General features: G+C 42.6%; 3 protein-coding genes across 5 annotated transcripts in view; 2 read left to right on the top strand and 1 right to left on the bottom strand.

The window, feature by feature from the left end:
* LOC132912654 (uncharacterized) overlaps positions 1-16,787 on the bottom strand; it is a 109,702-nt gene that overhangs the window by 4,118 nt on the left and 88,797 nt on the right. For all 3 annotated transcript variants that reach the window (XR_009659250.1, XM_060970275.1, XM_060970277.1), the window contains 2 exons: positions 2,387-2,640; positions 44-855 (listed from right to left, as the gene is read on the bottom strand). Coding sequence is in view for 2 of the 3 variants with exons in the window: in XM_060970275.1 (XP_060826258.1) it covers positions 44-855; positions 2,387-2,554 (980 nt within the window). In the remaining variant the exon portion in view is untranslated. The remainder of the gene's footprint in view (positions 1-43; positions 856-2,386; positions 2,641-16,787) is intronic.
* LOC132912860 (outer dynein arm-docking complex subunit 4) lies at positions 3,786-10,927 on the top strand. Its single transcript, XM_060970639.1, has 5 exons — positions 3,786-4,193; positions 4,481-4,801; positions 6,186-6,612; positions 6,921-7,184; positions 7,276-10,927. Exons 1-5 carry the CDS (start codon positions 3,950-3,952, stop codon positions 7,901-7,903), a joined length of 1,884 nt encoding a protein of 627 aa, XP_060826622.1. The 5' UTR covers positions 3,786-3,949; the 3' UTR covers positions 7,904-10,927.
* On the top strand, positions 10,209-14,885 carry LOC132912859 (outer dynein arm-docking complex subunit 4-like). The gene is made up of 4 exons (XM_060970637.1): positions 10,209-10,218; positions 10,927-11,283; positions 12,378-13,001; positions 13,783-14,885. The coding sequence occupies exons 1-4, from the start codon at positions 10,209-10,211 to the stop codon at positions 14,883-14,885; spliced, it is 2,094 nt and encodes a 697-aa protein (XP_060826620.1).

Genomic DNA, 16,787 nt, shown 5'->3' with positions numbered 1-16,787 from the left:
ACTCAGATATCTGGAATCTACAAATTCCCTTTTAATTACCAACCTCAAATGATTCCTCGGAACGTTGTGAATATCCTTGTACACAAGGTGTAGCCTGACGGTATCCGAATGCAAATCAGCTCGAATCATCCAGGCTTGTTTGTCACGATCGTAACAAGGGGTTGCTGGTAGCACCGAAGGTCCTCGAGCTTGTACGGCGACTTCACAGATGGTCCTAGCTTCCACCATCTCCAGGGATACCCGTACCACACCTTTGTGCGCGACTTCCGACCATCTGACACGAGTATGCCAGCCGAACCCGCATCGTTCAGCATCCGACAGATCCTCGATCTGCCCCGAATCGATTCTACGATCTCCTTCGCCCAAGGCCACGCTGTATCTCACTCTGCACCGATGATCGAAGCCGCTCATCCTCATCAAATAGACGCTGATACCACTGTCGTGGCCACGGTACCCTTCCAACTCTTTGTTTCCATTAGGATAAATTACTAGGTTCCAGTCAAAGCCACCGAACGCGAAATAATCGGTTTCCAGCTTGTTAGATTTGGATTGTCCAGCTGGGAATGTGCTGCTGGGCATCTTAAGATCGGTCATGTAGACGGTCCTCACGTTTGCCATTGATAATTCCAGTTGAAACTCGCCGTTCGTGTCGGCAAAGTTTCGGCTGTAGAGGTCCGACACCGGGATGTAGTTCCGGTTGCCCTGGGCAGGCGCCTCGTACGTGAATTTCACTCGTTTTCCGGAGAAACCTTCGTTCATCGAGAAATGTTCCCGATTCAGCAGGGTGAACGTGAAGTCCACGTAGACCCGTAGGTTTCTCGACGCCCCACGCCATACGAGATACGCGCCTAGAACCTAAATAACGAAAAGAGATTTCCAAGTGAATTTACGTTGGTTGGTTTAGTTGGTTATTTTGGCTTCCGATAAGTAACGAGTCGAAGTCTGCAAGCTAATAGTTGGTCCTTCTTTTGCTGATTTTTATGCGCTTTTAAAGAACTTGCAAAGCGTTGTTACAGAGATTGACGCAAAGTGGTAGATGGTTGGATCAAAGCAACTGATAGCATGTATTTTACAACTAGGTTAACTACAGATTTGCTTTCGCTTAATCGGTATTTGCAGCGAGAAAATAGACGCTGTGCAATCATGTTAATACGTACTATGAAAACGTGCGCGTAATTGTTGCGAATACTTGGTGCAAAAATACATGGCACACAGGATCATAAAGGATCGATAGTTTAGTGTTTTAATTGCTTCATTTGCATCGTTATTATCTTTTTTTTTTCAACAAAATCAATGTTTTAAATTTAGTTCTCGATATTAAAAAGTGGATTATTTTATTCGAATTTACTATCGCTTTTTTCGAGCGTGCAAAGGCTATCGAACGAACGAGCATCGATCGAAATGGACGTTTCTTTCATTTCCAGTCGACGACTCCAAAGAATCGGCGATTGTATGCGCGACGCGATGCGACGCTGCCTTCGCTGCTCGATGGCGAAGTATTAACGGCCGCTTCGTTAATTTCTGATATTATCGTCATTTAATTATCGAGTTAATCGCGACATATTTTACTACGCGCGCAGCGACCGGTCCTGACGTTTAATCGCATTCAAGCTTTCCCAATATCGATTGATTTTTTAGTCTGATGACTCGCGTGCACGTTCGAATTCTGTGCTTAATCAGTTACGTTGTGAATTTAGTTTCTTCTTGCCGTTTAGAGAATTTTTACCGCTACACGGTGCTCGATAAAAAAGAGAAAACAAGCTTACCGTAATTTAACGACCCGGAAAAATTTCTTTCCTGTCCCCTATATTTCCAAAGTTTGTTCGAATAAGAAATCAGATATTTGCTCGATCGTAAACTCTGCATTCCTCGAAGTTGCTTAAATCGTGACGGAAATATTCGTTCGTGTCGAAGAAAGAAATTGAATTCATTACATGTTCCATCAATGAAATAATAACGCGTATGTTTGTATGCAAATGAATGGCCAAGTCGTGGAAATAAATGTTTCATTTTTCGCCACGACTCGCTCGGAATAGGATTACGAATTGCAAACGCGAGTGCAACCAGAGAGTTGCCTTGTATTTCAGCGGGAAAAGATGACGAACATCCGTGGTCGTATTTGCGGTTCGCTCGGCGCAGTTCTTCAAATAGTTCCGATTCATTAGCTACGATCGATTTGCGATTTTATCGCTGGTTTCTCATTGATGGCAACGTGCTAGTTTCCAAATTAATTAAATTCACTTGCACATCTATTGTTTTACTGTTTACCTCGTCGCGTTATTATTTTACCAACGACTATTTAATAAACGCGTTAATTTGAATAAATAAACACGAATATCAGGCTGAAGGAAAAACATGTACGTCCGCCTCCCTGTACATATATCACCTTGTTTCCACGTGAAAATGCGACGGACCATCGCTGGAAGCCGCAGACGAGCTCCTTGCTGGTGACGTCTCTTTCAGGGTCTCGTACCACACTCCTGGTGACGACGAAAGAGAAGACCCGCGTGCTGCTGCTATCAGGCAGCTGCGCGAATCTGTACAGCAAAGCCATCACCGCATCTCGAGGGCACAGCTAAACCGATGGTCCACGATTACTCGACGTCTCTATCTGAATAAATTCTTTGCTTCACCAGTATCCTGCAATACAATTCCATAAATCTCTTTCTTTATTATACTCGACTAATTACATTTTACATTCAGTTAGAAATTTAATCGAAGGATCCGATAAAAATGCCATGTACGTACTTGAGTACGTAGTATCGAGTAAGTACGTGATCGCAATACTTGGGGATCAAAGACGATTATTTTGAGCGGCGAACGTAAAACGACGCTAATTTATTTTGTAACGAATGCGTTTGTCGTTATCTCGAGTCTAAACACTTTGCGATTATTACGAAAGCTCTCGTGATAATAATAAACAATTAAATAATTTAAACATTAATATTTGCTGTAGTGGCTGATAAACGTTCACGATACAGTGAAACGAAGGGCGTAAGAAGGAACGCGCAGTCTGATATTTTAAAATTGGTGAAGAGAATGGAAGAAAAGCTACGCTCGTAATTCCTCAGCCGTCATGCGGATGTAATCCGTCGACGTGCGTGACAATTAATGCCACAAAGAGCTTTACGCGCGTGCTACTATTTTAAAATCGAAAGCGGATTACGTCCGTTCGTTGCATCTCGACTCAAAGGGAGCCTGCGCGTTCGCGCGACTCGAAAATCGCGGACAATGAAACTTTTTGCTTTGATCTAGCGCAAGGCGATTTTCAAATCGTGTCCATTTCCCTTATAAATGTTTCATGAATGAAGTGGCTGGAAGAAATGTTGGTCGACAGTATATTTGTGTAACTTTTTATTAGAAGATTTGTTTTACTTTATTGCAGGTGCTTTGTTATAGGATCATAGGTACGCTGGTGTATCATTTCATTCGGAAATAAATTTTTATTAAAAGTAATATTGTCTCTCAAATTGCTCTGTTTCTGACCAGATAAATCCGCCTCTTAAAATACGTTATGTTTTTTTCAAGTACTCTAATAAATATCTATTTTCAATTTGCGATATCGATAAATAACAGAGAAAGCGAAAGGACAGAAACAAATTTCAGCTTTTTGATCCAATAGCTTGAATCGTTCTACGAATCATCCTACACACGTGTATCGAAATCGGCTGATATCATGCAGAACCAGCTGACAGAAGCTTTTGTTCGCTTCCACGGACGGCTACGCAGATTTCGGAAAACATGTGATCGCGTAACCGATCACTCTTTTCCAATCCACGGTGCAAAATTTACGAGTGAAGAGCAGCCTCTGGGCTCCATACGGATTCTTTTAATTCTCTGAGTTGTATATCGATCCAAAGCATAGGTTAAGCTTCAATGCACTCTGACGCCAAACATTCTTCGAACGATTTCTCGTTTTCTTATTCAAGAAAATTAGATTCCTAGCAAGATGGCGAAAACGAAGGACGACGAGGGTGGTGCCTTGTTCTTCAGGGACGGTATAGTTTACCGAGAATGGGGTTACCGGCTGTCGAGCCTCGAGAGATACCCCCTTGCGGAGATGTATTTCGAGAAGGCGATTCAACAGGGCCAGCAAAACGATCTTAGGACATACGTTGGCCTCGGAAAAGTGCAACTTAATTACGCCAGGTTCCGCAGAGCATTGAAAACCACCGAGAAATGTCTAAAATTAGGTTAGATATTACGTTCTGATAAAATGTTCGTAAGATGCTCCTCATAGAAATTTGTAATTTGAAATCCGAGTATTTGAAAATTCGAATTCCTTCGAATATCAAGTTTCGTCGTGTTGCTATTGTCAACGATACCATTAGGCAAGGGAATAAATATTTCGAATGATTTCCATACTGTAACTTGGAGTCATGAGCACCGTTCCATAGCTTTTTCCCTGTTCTAAAGTTCAATTTCTATGGCAGAGTTAATTTTCGAACGAGCAGCGCCGAACTGCTGCTGGACGTTTAAACGCAATTAACTCGCTGTTTCCCGAGATTGCTTTCATTTCCAGATCCGACCCATTCCCATGTGAAGCACATGCAGTTGCAGACGCTATTTTACATCGGCGAATTCGAACACAGTTTGGTACACGCTCATCAGGGTTACCAGAAGTATCCAACTACGTTCTTCCAGCATGGAATATTGCGAGGTAACGAAACCATCGAGGACTGCATCGGCTTAGATACCGAACCTATGGCACTCGAACTTCTCTCTCCGTGGATACGAGAGTTGCAGATATATCGGGAGTTGCTGATCGAGAAACTCAAAGAGGAAGTGGACGAGCTTGCAGGTAAGGATGAACGATGTACGAAAATTTCTTTGGAAATAGGAAAACAGAAAGGGAAAATTTGATAAGTTTAAAAAAGGTTACCAATTAGTATGAGAGGTGGATATGTCGTGATAGTGTTGCTTGTTGTATAAAGCTGAGATAAGGTAATTGCTGCTGGTGTATGAGAGATTTATGTCTGCGCATCCGGTAGGATTCTTCTCAGTTAGGAATCGTGGAGAAAAAATCGAACTACAGAGGTTCCAGGATTTGAACCTGGGTCTTGAACGTTCGTAACCAACGACGCTAACCACTGTTCCGCCGTCGTCCGGTTCTAGTTTACCGTCGAGTGTTGCTACAAGTATTGCAATAAATAAACTTGAAATAGGATTTAAAAGTATCTGTCTCGATAGATGTTTAGCAAACTTCAGAACGCTAGCGGCAGTCAATTTAGCAGCGCGAACAATGCGGACAAAACTGTAGCGCGAATATAATTCTTAAGTTGTGCTGCAACTTCCTGATTTAACGGTTTCAGTTTCGCAGCAAACCTGCTCCCACAGGCGAACACAGTTAACAGCTTTTGCTCTGCTCGTCGACTCGACTTCGTCTCGTGTACTAATTGAACTTTAACTTTTCGTTTCGGTCGTAAAGATGATTTTTTGTGAGCAAAAAAAAAAAGAAAAAAGAAGGAAACAGAAGAATGAAAAAAGGATAAAGAGAGGAAATTGAAAAGCAGAAACTCGTTAGAGCATAATGTCGTTCGTTAAACGTTTTAATCTTTCCTTTGATCGTCGTGGTGGCTACACAACTTGCCGCTGGCGTTGTTCTCACTACGTTCAACGAACGATACCCGGTGCGTTCTATCGTCTTGATAAATCAGGAAACGCGAATGCGGAAGTGATAAAAGTGGAACCTTGACTAACAGTTTAAAAAGATAATTGATTCTACCTTAATGCAGTGGTAATCAATCCTACTTTGCTCGAAATTTTAGTCCGCTATGCTATCTGGGGAATATTTCACTGGCTCAGCAAACACGGCTTGCCGGGGTTTCATTTGAGACTGTAATAAGAGACGGTCGCCTCTATGCGACGCTTTTGTCTCTTGTTCCGGCCACGTTTATTCCAATGCGATACGATGTAGAGATACGCAGGTAGCACGATGATTCTTCGAACGATCAATTTCTCGTCTCCATCCCACTCGTGAGGAAATGTTCATCGCGATTCGCAGAATTATTTCTAGACACTTTTATAGATGTTTCATCGAACACCGTACGAATAGAACAATTATGATAGTAAGCGTAAACAAGATCATTCCAGTAGTAAGATATGTAGCATAAATCAGAGTAAACTACCCCCCCCCTCGTTGTCCTTAAAAAATAGCGAAAATCGAGAATTATATTGTTCTCTAGGCATAGAAGAGGAACAGACAAAGTTCAAAGTGAATTACCCTGAAGCTCGAGCGGAAGCCGAGTTCAAAAGGATGCAGCGTATCCTCGGGCACTTATATCTTGGTTGCTTGGCGCACGATAACGAATTTTTGCAACACCTGTCCGAACATCCGGAAAAACTGGAATCCCCGAATAAAGAGACCAGCGTGTTGCTTCATCAAGTGATAACGAGAAATTACCGGAGAGGTATCCGTAGGCAGAACGTGTTGCGAATGCGACGACCACTTTACGTGATGATGTTCGAGAGTAGACGCATACCTCCGGGTCACAAGAAGATATTGGAGAATGAGAAGAAGCTGAGGAGGAACCTTATCGTTATCGAGGCAGACTTCCTGTTGCATCGCCTGCACGAAATTAGAATGCGAAAAGACTACATCACCTTTTTTGGGTGAGTCGTTGGTGAACGAGAATCGAATTCTCTTCACGCTTGAATATCTTCTTGAGAAATTTTTTCGAATACTTCTCCGCGAAGAACGTACATACTGGATAATTCAGAGGTGATGAAAGTATGATAAGAACGAGCTTGTTTTGAGAATTTTTGAAAGGAAGCAGAAGAAATTCAGGGAACGGATAGAGAAGCGGTAAAGAAAGTAAAACATATTTTACTACAGAACAGAAATAGCTTCCGATCTCTTATTCTAGCTAGGAATTTTAAGTGGTGAAAAAATAATTCGATGTATATTCGATTTATTTCAGAATGGTGGACCGCGTGAAAGACAAGTTCGACTCGTATTCGCTGAAGATGTTTCCTCTAAAAGAGAAGTGTCTGAACGCGCTCTACAACATGGTCGCGTGGACCTATATAGACACCCGCGATTTATCGAACATACAGAGTAGACAACGTAAGAGAACATACTTGAAACATCATCTGGGAATTCGAGTTGCTGAGCTACCACGCGACAGCGACATTGGCTGGTTAAAAGCGACCGATAGAAAAGAAACTCTCAAGACCTACCGCAGGTTTCTTCTTTTTCTTTCGCGATATGTATTTCTCTTAAACGTACTAAATATTCTATATTAAACGTTCTTCTGTTTCATCTTTAAAATGCAGAAGGTTAGCCATGGCCTCGGAACCTTTGGAGCTAGCTTGGCTGTTCCACGAATTCTCGAAATACTTGATCGACATCCGTCGTTACGATCTAGCCAGATTCTATGGTAAAAAGGCTCGAGACATGGGGCAGGAAGCAGGCAACGAGCAGTGGATGTTAAATTCTCAACATCTCTTCATTCGGATCGAAATCAGTCAGAATTACCGCAACGAAGCGAAAGAGGCGGCTCTTCTGGCATTGTCCAGTGCTAAGAAACTTGGCCTCGACTTTCTCATCGACTTCTATAAAAGCGCGATCGAGGTGATCGACGACATGGACATGGAGAAGTTGTTGGCGTTCGACGCGATCGCAGCGAGGCAACAGCTGATATTAAATTTAATGCCAGACGATATGAAAGCCGAGGTGGATTTTCTTTGGAGGCGGATGGACGCGGTTCCTGCGAACCGTAGATTGTCGGTGATGCCTGGCTGCAAGCCCGTGGATCGCAAATTCAAGCTGCCCTGCAAGAGGATAACTATATTGCCCAGTCCTCCGCGAGACCCTGAGAAAGAGGCCAGGAAAGCTCTACTGGCGCAATACGAGTCCTCCAAGGACAGACATAGCTTCGAGGACTTCGATGAATATGAATAACATTTAGAGTTTGGAGTCTCGTAAATGTCAATCCTATTTCTCCGGTTGACCGTGTCACCAGGCTCGCGAGTACGAAGCATATCCTGGTCGATGAACGAGAACCACAGCTTTGTCGAAGTGCTACAAGTTGCACAAGGACGGACTTAACGTCGTGTACGTTGATGAATATGAATGGCAATGATGAAGCGTAAAGTTACGAGTATAGGTACTAAGTTTCGTTGATCTCCGATAAGATTTTGAGGACTTTGAGAAGTTGAAACTGTTATCCTTGACAAGCGTATACTTGTTATAAACTTTTGGACCAAGATCGGGCCAGCCTTCGTTGCGCTTGGCTAGTTTCGAACTATAAAGCCTTGGAGATAGATACGAAATTTCGATACGTGTTTAGGAAGCGAGAGTTTAAGAAAGTCGAAGAGGCTAGAACCGTCGTCGAATCGATAAATGAAAAATGAGGATATTCCTGGCTGTGCGAAAGAGAGAATGGGAAATTTCTTTGCATTTTTTCACAGTCGAATCTACGATTAAAGCTTCAGAACTTCGAAAGAGAGTGGCGTTTAGCGTTCGAGTGAATTTTTCTCGGTTCTTTAAGGGATAATCTTAGACGTTCTGGCGGTGCTGCAGCGTCGATCTTCTTGAGAATGGTTCTTTGAAAGCGGAATGAGTATGACATAGCGCCGTATTCGCTAGTCTGTAACGCTTTATCTCCGCATTTAGGTTTGCACAGATGAAAAAGATAGAATTGATGGTAGCTGGATTTTCCGCGCAGACTCTGGAAAATTGCGCCAGCTAATAGGATAAGTTCTCTCGTTGTCTGCTTGCGCTCTGTTAAATGGATAGTTCAAGTTCCTCTGTTGAAGTCCATTGCAAAAATCCGATTGCAGATCGATTAACAAAATTTGCGTTTAGTTCGCGAACCTATACTCTGTTAATGTAATTGTATAAATTTAGCTCGCACCTGTTTCATTGATTTCTTTTTATGAAACCATTACTCTCGCTTGCCAATTCGCAATAATATTCATTCTATGTTGTATGTGTATGTGCGTGCGCGTAAGAGGATTTAAAAAATATAAATCGATCTTTTCGAAATAACTGAAATTATAGTAGAATCCGGATGCGTAAAGCTTCCCGTTTATATTTTCAAATATCGTAAAATTATAGTTGCAAACTTCAAAGTACCATAATTATGGCAAAATTCAGGCGAGATTTCAACGAGACAAACGTCAGCGTCAGTTCAAACGTTGATGGCGGTCCTCGCGAGTAGAGGCCTGAGAGGCAACTCGGAGGATTTGAACGATACAAGGAAAGCGGTGGAAAATGCGGAAAGTCGCGCGCGTCTCGATCACAAGAAAAGCGATTGCAAGGTGGTCTCGAAGAATAATCGGGAATACGCGCAATCTTTGCATCGCGAAGCTGATCAACTATACCGCAGGCAAGATTTGCAAAATTTTTATATTTTATTCCCTTCAGAAGATTCTACGAGGCTAACCACTCCGCCCAAGAAGTAACTTTTACAAATTGGACAGTTGACGTTTTCAATTTCATTCACGAACTTTCGACAGTGTAATTTTCCAAGCAAATCTTTTCACTTTAAAACGCGACCTGGAATAGCGTTCGTATATCGCGTTACAATTTATTTTGTAAATGTTGATACACCGATGCTTTGATAAAACTGAATTTTTCGAGAATACAGACAACAAAGCGTAGAAAAACCGACGAAGCAGCTGGTCGTGTTTGCGTTCGTTTTGTTATCAACGTTCTACTATCGTTTTATCAACTTTCCCTTCGAATCGAGTGGAAGCGGAAATTTCAAGCCGAAAGTCGAAATAGAAACTAAACCGCAATTATTGGAATTGTTTCGCTTGAAATTTAATTGCGCGCTTTGGTCAGGCCTTTGCTACGCATCGATTTCAACGATTTCATCAGCGAAATGAATTTATTTCTTTGAAATGGCTGTACAGACTATTAGAGAAACCGTGACTGTATCGTTTAATCATTTTTGCATAATTAATCGTGACCAGAGTGAATGTTCCACCATTAAAGACGTCATGATAGAATTATGTCGGTGACAATGTTAGCTCTCGCATCGAAATCCAATTGTCTTTTAGTATGTTGCGTGTCGTTGAAATTTAATACGTTACGAAATGCATTTCACATATACAGATGTGTATCGTAATTAATGGATTAGGTTTCTTCATTCATTGTACGTGTGGTAACGTTATTTCAGATCGTTAAAGTGATCATCGATAAACTGTCGTTTGTTAATATTCAAATTGTATTTCGATTTAAGGTAATATTCTTCGATAATATGTTCAAAGGTAAAAACCTTCAAAATAATCTCCTCCGCAGTTCCAAATACGTAACAACAAGCGATACGAACGTTTCGAGTTGTACAAAGTCTTTGATATGGTACATTCAAAGGAATTACAGAGAAATTATTGTGAACAGTTTAATCAGACCATGGACATTATAGCAACGCTTCAAAACCACATGAATTTCACGCGATATAATTTCGAAATCACGATCAGTGAAACTACGAAATTGGATAATTTTTGTCTGCGTTATTACGCTCGTGCAAATATTACAAATTCTTTGTCATACGATCGGTAAGCAGACACGGTAGCACGTGTACAGCTCGAAACCGAAACCGAAACCGAAACCCGAGTGATAGAACGTCCGAGGAATTTACAGACAATTGTATTGAAACGCAATGCACCATGTACGTATTCGTCTGATTCAAACTATGACAAAGCATTAACTGAAAACTTTTCATTGGCTACATATCTAATTAAATTTCCTATTTCCATTATAATCGTATTTAATAAAGAGCGATTGGCGTGTGTCACCAAGCGCCTGTTCCAACCGTTGTATTTTCCATAATTTCTGGCATTTTGCGCGTGTACTCTAGGCGTCGGTTAATTATCGAAATTAGCACATCGCTACGGTACACAAGGCAACGACCGATGACGCGGTGTTAAAGCGTTGTTTAAACAGATCCTTGTCCTTTCCCCGTGATTAATCGTCAGTCCATTTCGCCGTGGCTAAGCGAACGAATTTTGAATGTTGCATCGCAATTTGCAGCGGTGATTACGAGTCGGCATTAGTACTGTATCATAGAGCAGCGAACTTGTATCCGAGGGACAGCAGTCACGGTGTTGCGGCTAGGAGGACCGCAGCGACGATAAGCTCTTGCAATAATCCGTCGAAAGCTTTGCGGAAGGTTTTACCCAGCTCTGGAGAGCGATTAACGGCTGCCCTATGTCCAGAAACCGCTGCCATAATGGCGAACGAGCAGCTGAAGAAGTCGCCCGAACCTATGTCGATCCCCGAGGTACTCAGGTACGTTACAAAATTTATTATCGAGTACGTGGAAAAATTTCGAAGCTGAGAAAAATGTTATTGAATCTTTCGTAGCAAAATCGAATTGAAGAAAATTTCAACTCTGAATTTCTTTCATGGGAATTTCTATTTTGCGAAAACGACGATTTCATACTATTGTCCGTCGCGTCAAACGTTTCGCAATGAAAATTCTAACATGTTCGACTAATAATGTGGACAACATAGTAGTATGCGAACTGAAACTTTGTGCGATTATCTGTTGCGAATGATCGAGTTTCAAGGGTTTCTTAAAACCTAGAACAGTGAAAAATTGGATCAGAATTTAAAAGAGCGAATTTAGCTATGCAGAGTTAGAATCAAATTGTTCGTGGAAATCAGAGAAGGCGAAAGATGCGATAGCTTGTTGATTTATTTCATTTACCGCTAATAGGATTCTGATCCATGCAGTTGGTAGGATTGTAGTCTGATAATGTAATAGACGATGCACGGTATTCATGATTTATGCGAGAGCAATCTATCTATAAGATGATATATTCATGCCACCTGTAAGACGATTGTCTACGTAAATTACGGTCTGTCAGATCTGTCTATTCTATGAGAACCTGATCTATACCGAGTATGATATCAATGCGCCTTCAGACCATGATTAAAGTATTCGAAATGTCGGGATAACGATTCGAAACGTAGCTCAGAATACGGATCCTCGACTGACGTCAATAGGAACAGGAATGGGAACCTCAGGGAAATGAGTCGAACGTCTCAATGCGAATCGAGGCAATTAAATCATTTGCATAAAAACAATGCTCTATGGAATAGGTTCTATCTCGTTACTGTTCTCCAATTTATATAATAATAGTCTAAGAACTCGATCTTCCAATATTTAAAGATATCTGACAAAATTTTCTGCTAATATTAGCACTAGAATTTCTATTTAATTCTGGGCTAAAATTGACTAGAATTTTCCCGACCATTTTTTTTTAAATTATTTATCTTTTCTATATCAATCTAATTATAAAACGATCGCATTACTTAGGGTAGGCTGATATTATATCAGCCGATAATTCTCAAATGAAAAAATTCTCAATTTCCACGTTTCAGAGACCGAGGCAAAGATTCTACAAAATAAATGATTAAACACTACCCTTTCCTCCAACCCTTAGCTATTTCGACAGCCACAAAAGCTACTGGAAGAGCCTTCCGTCTCCTCGAATCTCCAATACTCAGCTAGCAAGATCCAAGATGATGTTCAAACAATTAAACAATCTTGCTGAGACTACATTGAAGAATCTAGAGGCGTCCTTCGAATCTGGAAAAGTATCCATCGCTCTGAAGATCACTCAGGAGTTGCTCGTGCTATCGGAAGGCTTGCACGACCCTAGTCGCTATCAGATAGCTGCCTATCATTATTTATCCTTGATCCACGTAGCCATGGGAAGACACGATCGAGCAGTATGTAGCGTATCGCGTTTGATACGCTTGTCGAAGAGTACCGGGGACGTGGTTCAGATCTGTCGGTCATTGGTGACCTTGGGAAAAGTGCATCTCAGCTTTGGACACCTCGACGCAGCTGCCAAGGCATGGGAGTACTTGTCCAAGCACTTGAAGAAACCGATTCCCGTGGCTTGGATCAAACACGAGATTGGCAGATGTTACTTGGAGACTGGAAAATATGAAAAAGCAATGGAAATGGGTTTCAGGTGCGTGGAAGCGGCGACAAAAGCTCATTCGAAGAAGTGGATGCTCAATGGAAGGCTGTTGCTAGGTACGCGTTTGTGGAATTCATTTTTTCTCTGAAAAATCTTCTATCTATTATATTTGCAATTTGATTTGGAATTTGCAATTTTATGTCGCGTGGTATCGCAACTGTCATAGAAGAATATAAAAATCGCAAGTGTCGTAGAAATTTAGGAAGATGGAAGAATAAATCGTCGGCGATCCGATGATCTGCGATTGTCTCGGTCTACTATATATTGTCTATTGTGCTACAATTTGTCCGTCGGGTGGTTTAGAACCTATTTAGCGCACCAGACCTCTGGTAGAACTGGCTACAGTCGTACACCGAAATCAATTTCCACGCGAGTACGATTTACACCCGAGAGCACGGAATGTCGATAGGGATAACGGTTACGAAGGTAGTTCGGACTGTTGGTCTGTGGGAACATTGATACCGCTCGTTCCACTCGAATTACAATTAGTATCGCAATTTGACCACAGCGATAAAAAAAAGAGGCGGATGTACTACGTTTTCGAAGGAGACAAAATTACAAAATTTGCTTTAATCGTAAATAACGCGTTATTAACGAAGACGATTAGCTATCATTTTTTACACATCCACTGCATAAACAGATTCTTTTTTCTCGTTTCTCTAATTTTTTTCTTCTTGCTCTCCGTAACCATTTTGAAATATCTTACGCGAGCGCGTGTTGTTTGTTCGCGTTGCGATCTCAAGCACTCGTTGTCAGTTTAAAGAATCGTACGCTGCAGATCATTGGCATCTTTGAACGCAACGCTCCCATTCATTCTTCTTCGATTTGTTTTTCAAGGTCAAAGCCTAGCGAAGTTAGGCAGATTCGTGGAATCGCTGGAGGAGCTACAGATAGCGGCGAAGATCACCGAGGAAGAGGGTGATACCCCGATGCTGTCCTACATCCGCGATCTTATCGACCAAGTGGCGCGCGCCCTCCGCAAGATCCCGTTCGGGAACAGCCACTGGGAGGTCGTCGAGTCGGTCATCTCGCATGGCCAAAAAGGCAAGCAAGATCTGAGTCTGTTTGTCAGCCGCAAGGGAACCCTGACAACTACGGTATTCTCGCAGAGGAAAGCGATTATCGAGCGAAGAGACGATTCCGGCAACGAGGACACGTCGGTTGACGAAGACGGGGAGATAACGACGCGGTCGAACAAGACAGCGAATTTAGCCCGCACTTACCGCGAATGTACCGCTCGATCGGATCTCGAAAAGGACCAGTACGTTTCTCAAGGTGGTGCCACGTTCAGAGTAGATATCGAGAAGAAGAAAATTTCTCCTTCGTCTTCTAGCTCTTCCTTAACCTCTCTTATATCCACCATCGATGCGCGAGAAGAAGAAAATAGAAACGATGAAGATAATTTGGAGAAGATAGCGGATAGAGGAGGAGACAACGTACAGGAGGAGGAAGATACGCCGAAGCGTGAAAATAATAGCACAGTATCCGGAAGAAGCGTGAACACGATGGCTACGTACGTCATAGAGGAGGAAGGATCCGTGTTGGAGAATGTAAAACAGGCGTCCGGTAACGAGGAAGAGGATAGCGAGAAAGCGACGGACAGAGGATCCTGCAAGTTGGTCGGGTACGAGGATAAGATCGGGGAACAGAGAGGGGATATGCTAAATGCTCTCCGCGTGATCGAAGAGCTGGGAAAGAAGGACGAAGTGGAATTGTTGGAGATGCTCAGGGACATGCTGTTGTCGACCGACGAGAAAGGTCGACCAGACGATTTAGGGAATTCGGGGGATGGTTTCCGGACGTCGAGATCCGGCGCGGATAGGCAGAACGAGGTCGTGGCAAGTCGTTCGATCCGAACGACCTCTTTGCCGTCGAGCCCTCGCAAGTGTCAGGCCGATGGTGATTTTCGTGACTGTGCAATGCCTTTGGAATTTAATTAATGTTAATCTTTTCATAACTTGTTCGCACGATCGTGTAACTTTTGGCAAACGTAGAATATTTACTAGTGATGTATCATTTTGTTCTTCTTCTCTGTGGAAAAAGTGAACGACGGTAATCTTGGAAAACATTTGGCAGACTTTTCGAGAGCAGAGATCAAAGGAACGTTAACCGAAAGGAAAATTATACGAGGAATCGATGGTAAAATTCCTGCTTGCACGAAAGGCAGCGGAAAGTCGGTTTAACCTTTCACACGCCATTTCATATCCGTCGAAATAGAAATTCGGTAATAACATTGCGCGAGCAACAAGGGGAAATCCTCGGATTTCCTTTGAAGAATTCGTAGGATCAAGAGATTAAGAACCTCGGCGTAAGCCTGATCAAATGTGGGATACAGCTCAGCCAGAGCTCGTTAGCGTAATGAAAAAACCTTCACCGATGAAAATCCTTGTCACCTGCTACGCTTAATTTACTCAACGACTCTATTCGTTTAAAGGAGCGTTGCACCAGCTGCGCAGCTCTCCTTTTTACGAGCGTGTTTCAGCCAATCGAAACCACTCGAGCTTCGGCCGTGAATTATCGACCAATTCACTAACCGAGACTCTCTCGAACCAGAGATTAAAGGCTCTCCATTTTAATGACACGTACAATCAAGGAACGAGCCATTATTCCTTCACATGTTCTTCACTTGCACCTCGATCAGCCTAATTAGCTCGTTATCTACGCGAATTCAATTCCAGGACTCATCTTTGTTGTATCATGAACGATCGAGAGTGCTGGTAAATTAAACAGGAATCGATCGAACGATTCGGCATTGTTTTCACGGAACGTGAAAGCTGTGCGGAACGTTCGATTCGCCGGACTACGAAATAGTGAAAACGCTGACAGAGTCTTCCTTCCTTGGCGTATCACGATTGTTCGAACACATCCGTCGAAATTCGTTCTTTGACCGTTGGTAATGCCAGTGAATATTCAGTCGACCGTTCATAATCCTTGGTTGTATGGCTATGCAGTATTTTCTGATCGAAAAGATGAAAAAGAATTCGCAGGAAGAAACCGAAGGATATTTCGACCTGGTGCGTTTGTTTCTCTGCCTTCAAGAATTCCTCGTGACGTATCCTTACATGGAGTCCTTACACCATTGGTCATTTCACGGTAAATCGATCACCTTTGCAGCTCGATGATGAAATATTTACGTATAACGTAGTGCACGTGAAATTAGAGACGATGACGTTAAGTTATCACTTTGCTGATTCGATTTGACGTCGAGATTGCGTCAAAGTTTTTATATTATTTAGAGATATTCAGGTTAGATTGGCAAGAAAGTTTCTGTCCAATATTCGAACTTTCTGCCAAGCTAGGTAGACCAGGAATGTCGCGTTTCGGAAATTGGTTTGAAAATTCCCAAAGCGCGGAGAGGGCGTTGAATAGTGTCAATGCCCAGGTGAAACGTGCGTGTGTAGGCACAGGGGAGGCTCTCGTCGAGTAAGAAAGAAGGCAAGGGTGGGAACTGCGAGAACACGCCAGGGAGGAAGGTACTCTCAGTGCTACCTGTTGAGCTACCTATGTGTTCTCGGCAGGCCTCTTTTGTATGGTCATCAAAGCGCCTGGAATAGCTCTTCGTGCTCGTGTTTTTCAAGTCTCCGGCGGTGGAACGCGGCCCTGAGCAGAAGCAACCGGACCAACCACTTGAATCCTCGCTATTTCACGCCATCCCGCTGGCGTACATGCTCTTGGACCGTTTGTTGCGTCTCTTAAGGGATCGTTGCTTTTGTCACGAATACTTTAAAGCGTGGTTCACTGTCTGAACCAGAGATAATCTTTGTCCCTGTAGCGTGTTCCGTGTAATGTACACGTAGTTTAGTGTAAAGTGTACGCTACGTAATATAGCGCGAAGGAAAGTG

Source organism: Bombus pascuorum, chromosome 12 (genome assembly GCF_905332965.1).
Source record: "Bombus pascuorum chromosome 12, iyBomPasc1.1, whole genome shotgun sequence".
Lineage (NCBI taxonomy): Eukaryota > Metazoa > Arthropoda > Insecta > Hymenoptera > Apidae > Bombus > Bombus pascuorum.
Note: the sequence above shows the minus strand (reverse complement) of the source record. Positions and strands in the feature narration are given on the sequence as shown.

What these genes read in the sequence shown, in the direction of transcription:
- LOC132912860 (XM_060970639.1), top strand. Translation starts at nt 3,950, where the DNA reads ATGGCGAAAACGAAGGACGACGAGGGTGGTGCCTTGTTCTTCAGGGAC. An exon ending in GGAAGTGGACGAGCTTGCAG is followed by an intron (nt 4,802 to 6,185) that starts GTAAGGATGAAC and finishes ATTGTTCTCTAG; the next exon opens with GCATAGAAGAGGAACAGACA. An exon ending in ACTCTCAAGACCTACCGCAG is followed by an intron (nt 7,185 to 7,275) that starts GTTTCTTCTTTT and finishes TTTAAAATGCAG; the next exon opens with AAGGTTAGCCATGGCCTCGG.
- LOC132912859 (XM_060970637.1), top strand. An exon ending in GTACGTGGAAAAATTTCGAA is followed by an intron (nt 11,284 to 12,377) that starts GCTGAGAAAAAT and finishes ATGATTAAACAC; the next exon opens with TACCCTTTCCTCCAACCCTT. An exon ending in CAATGGAAGGCTGTTGCTAG is followed by an intron (nt 13,002 to 13,782) that starts GTACGCGTTTGT and finishes TTGTTTTTCAAG; the next exon opens with GTCAAAGCCTAGCGAAGTTA.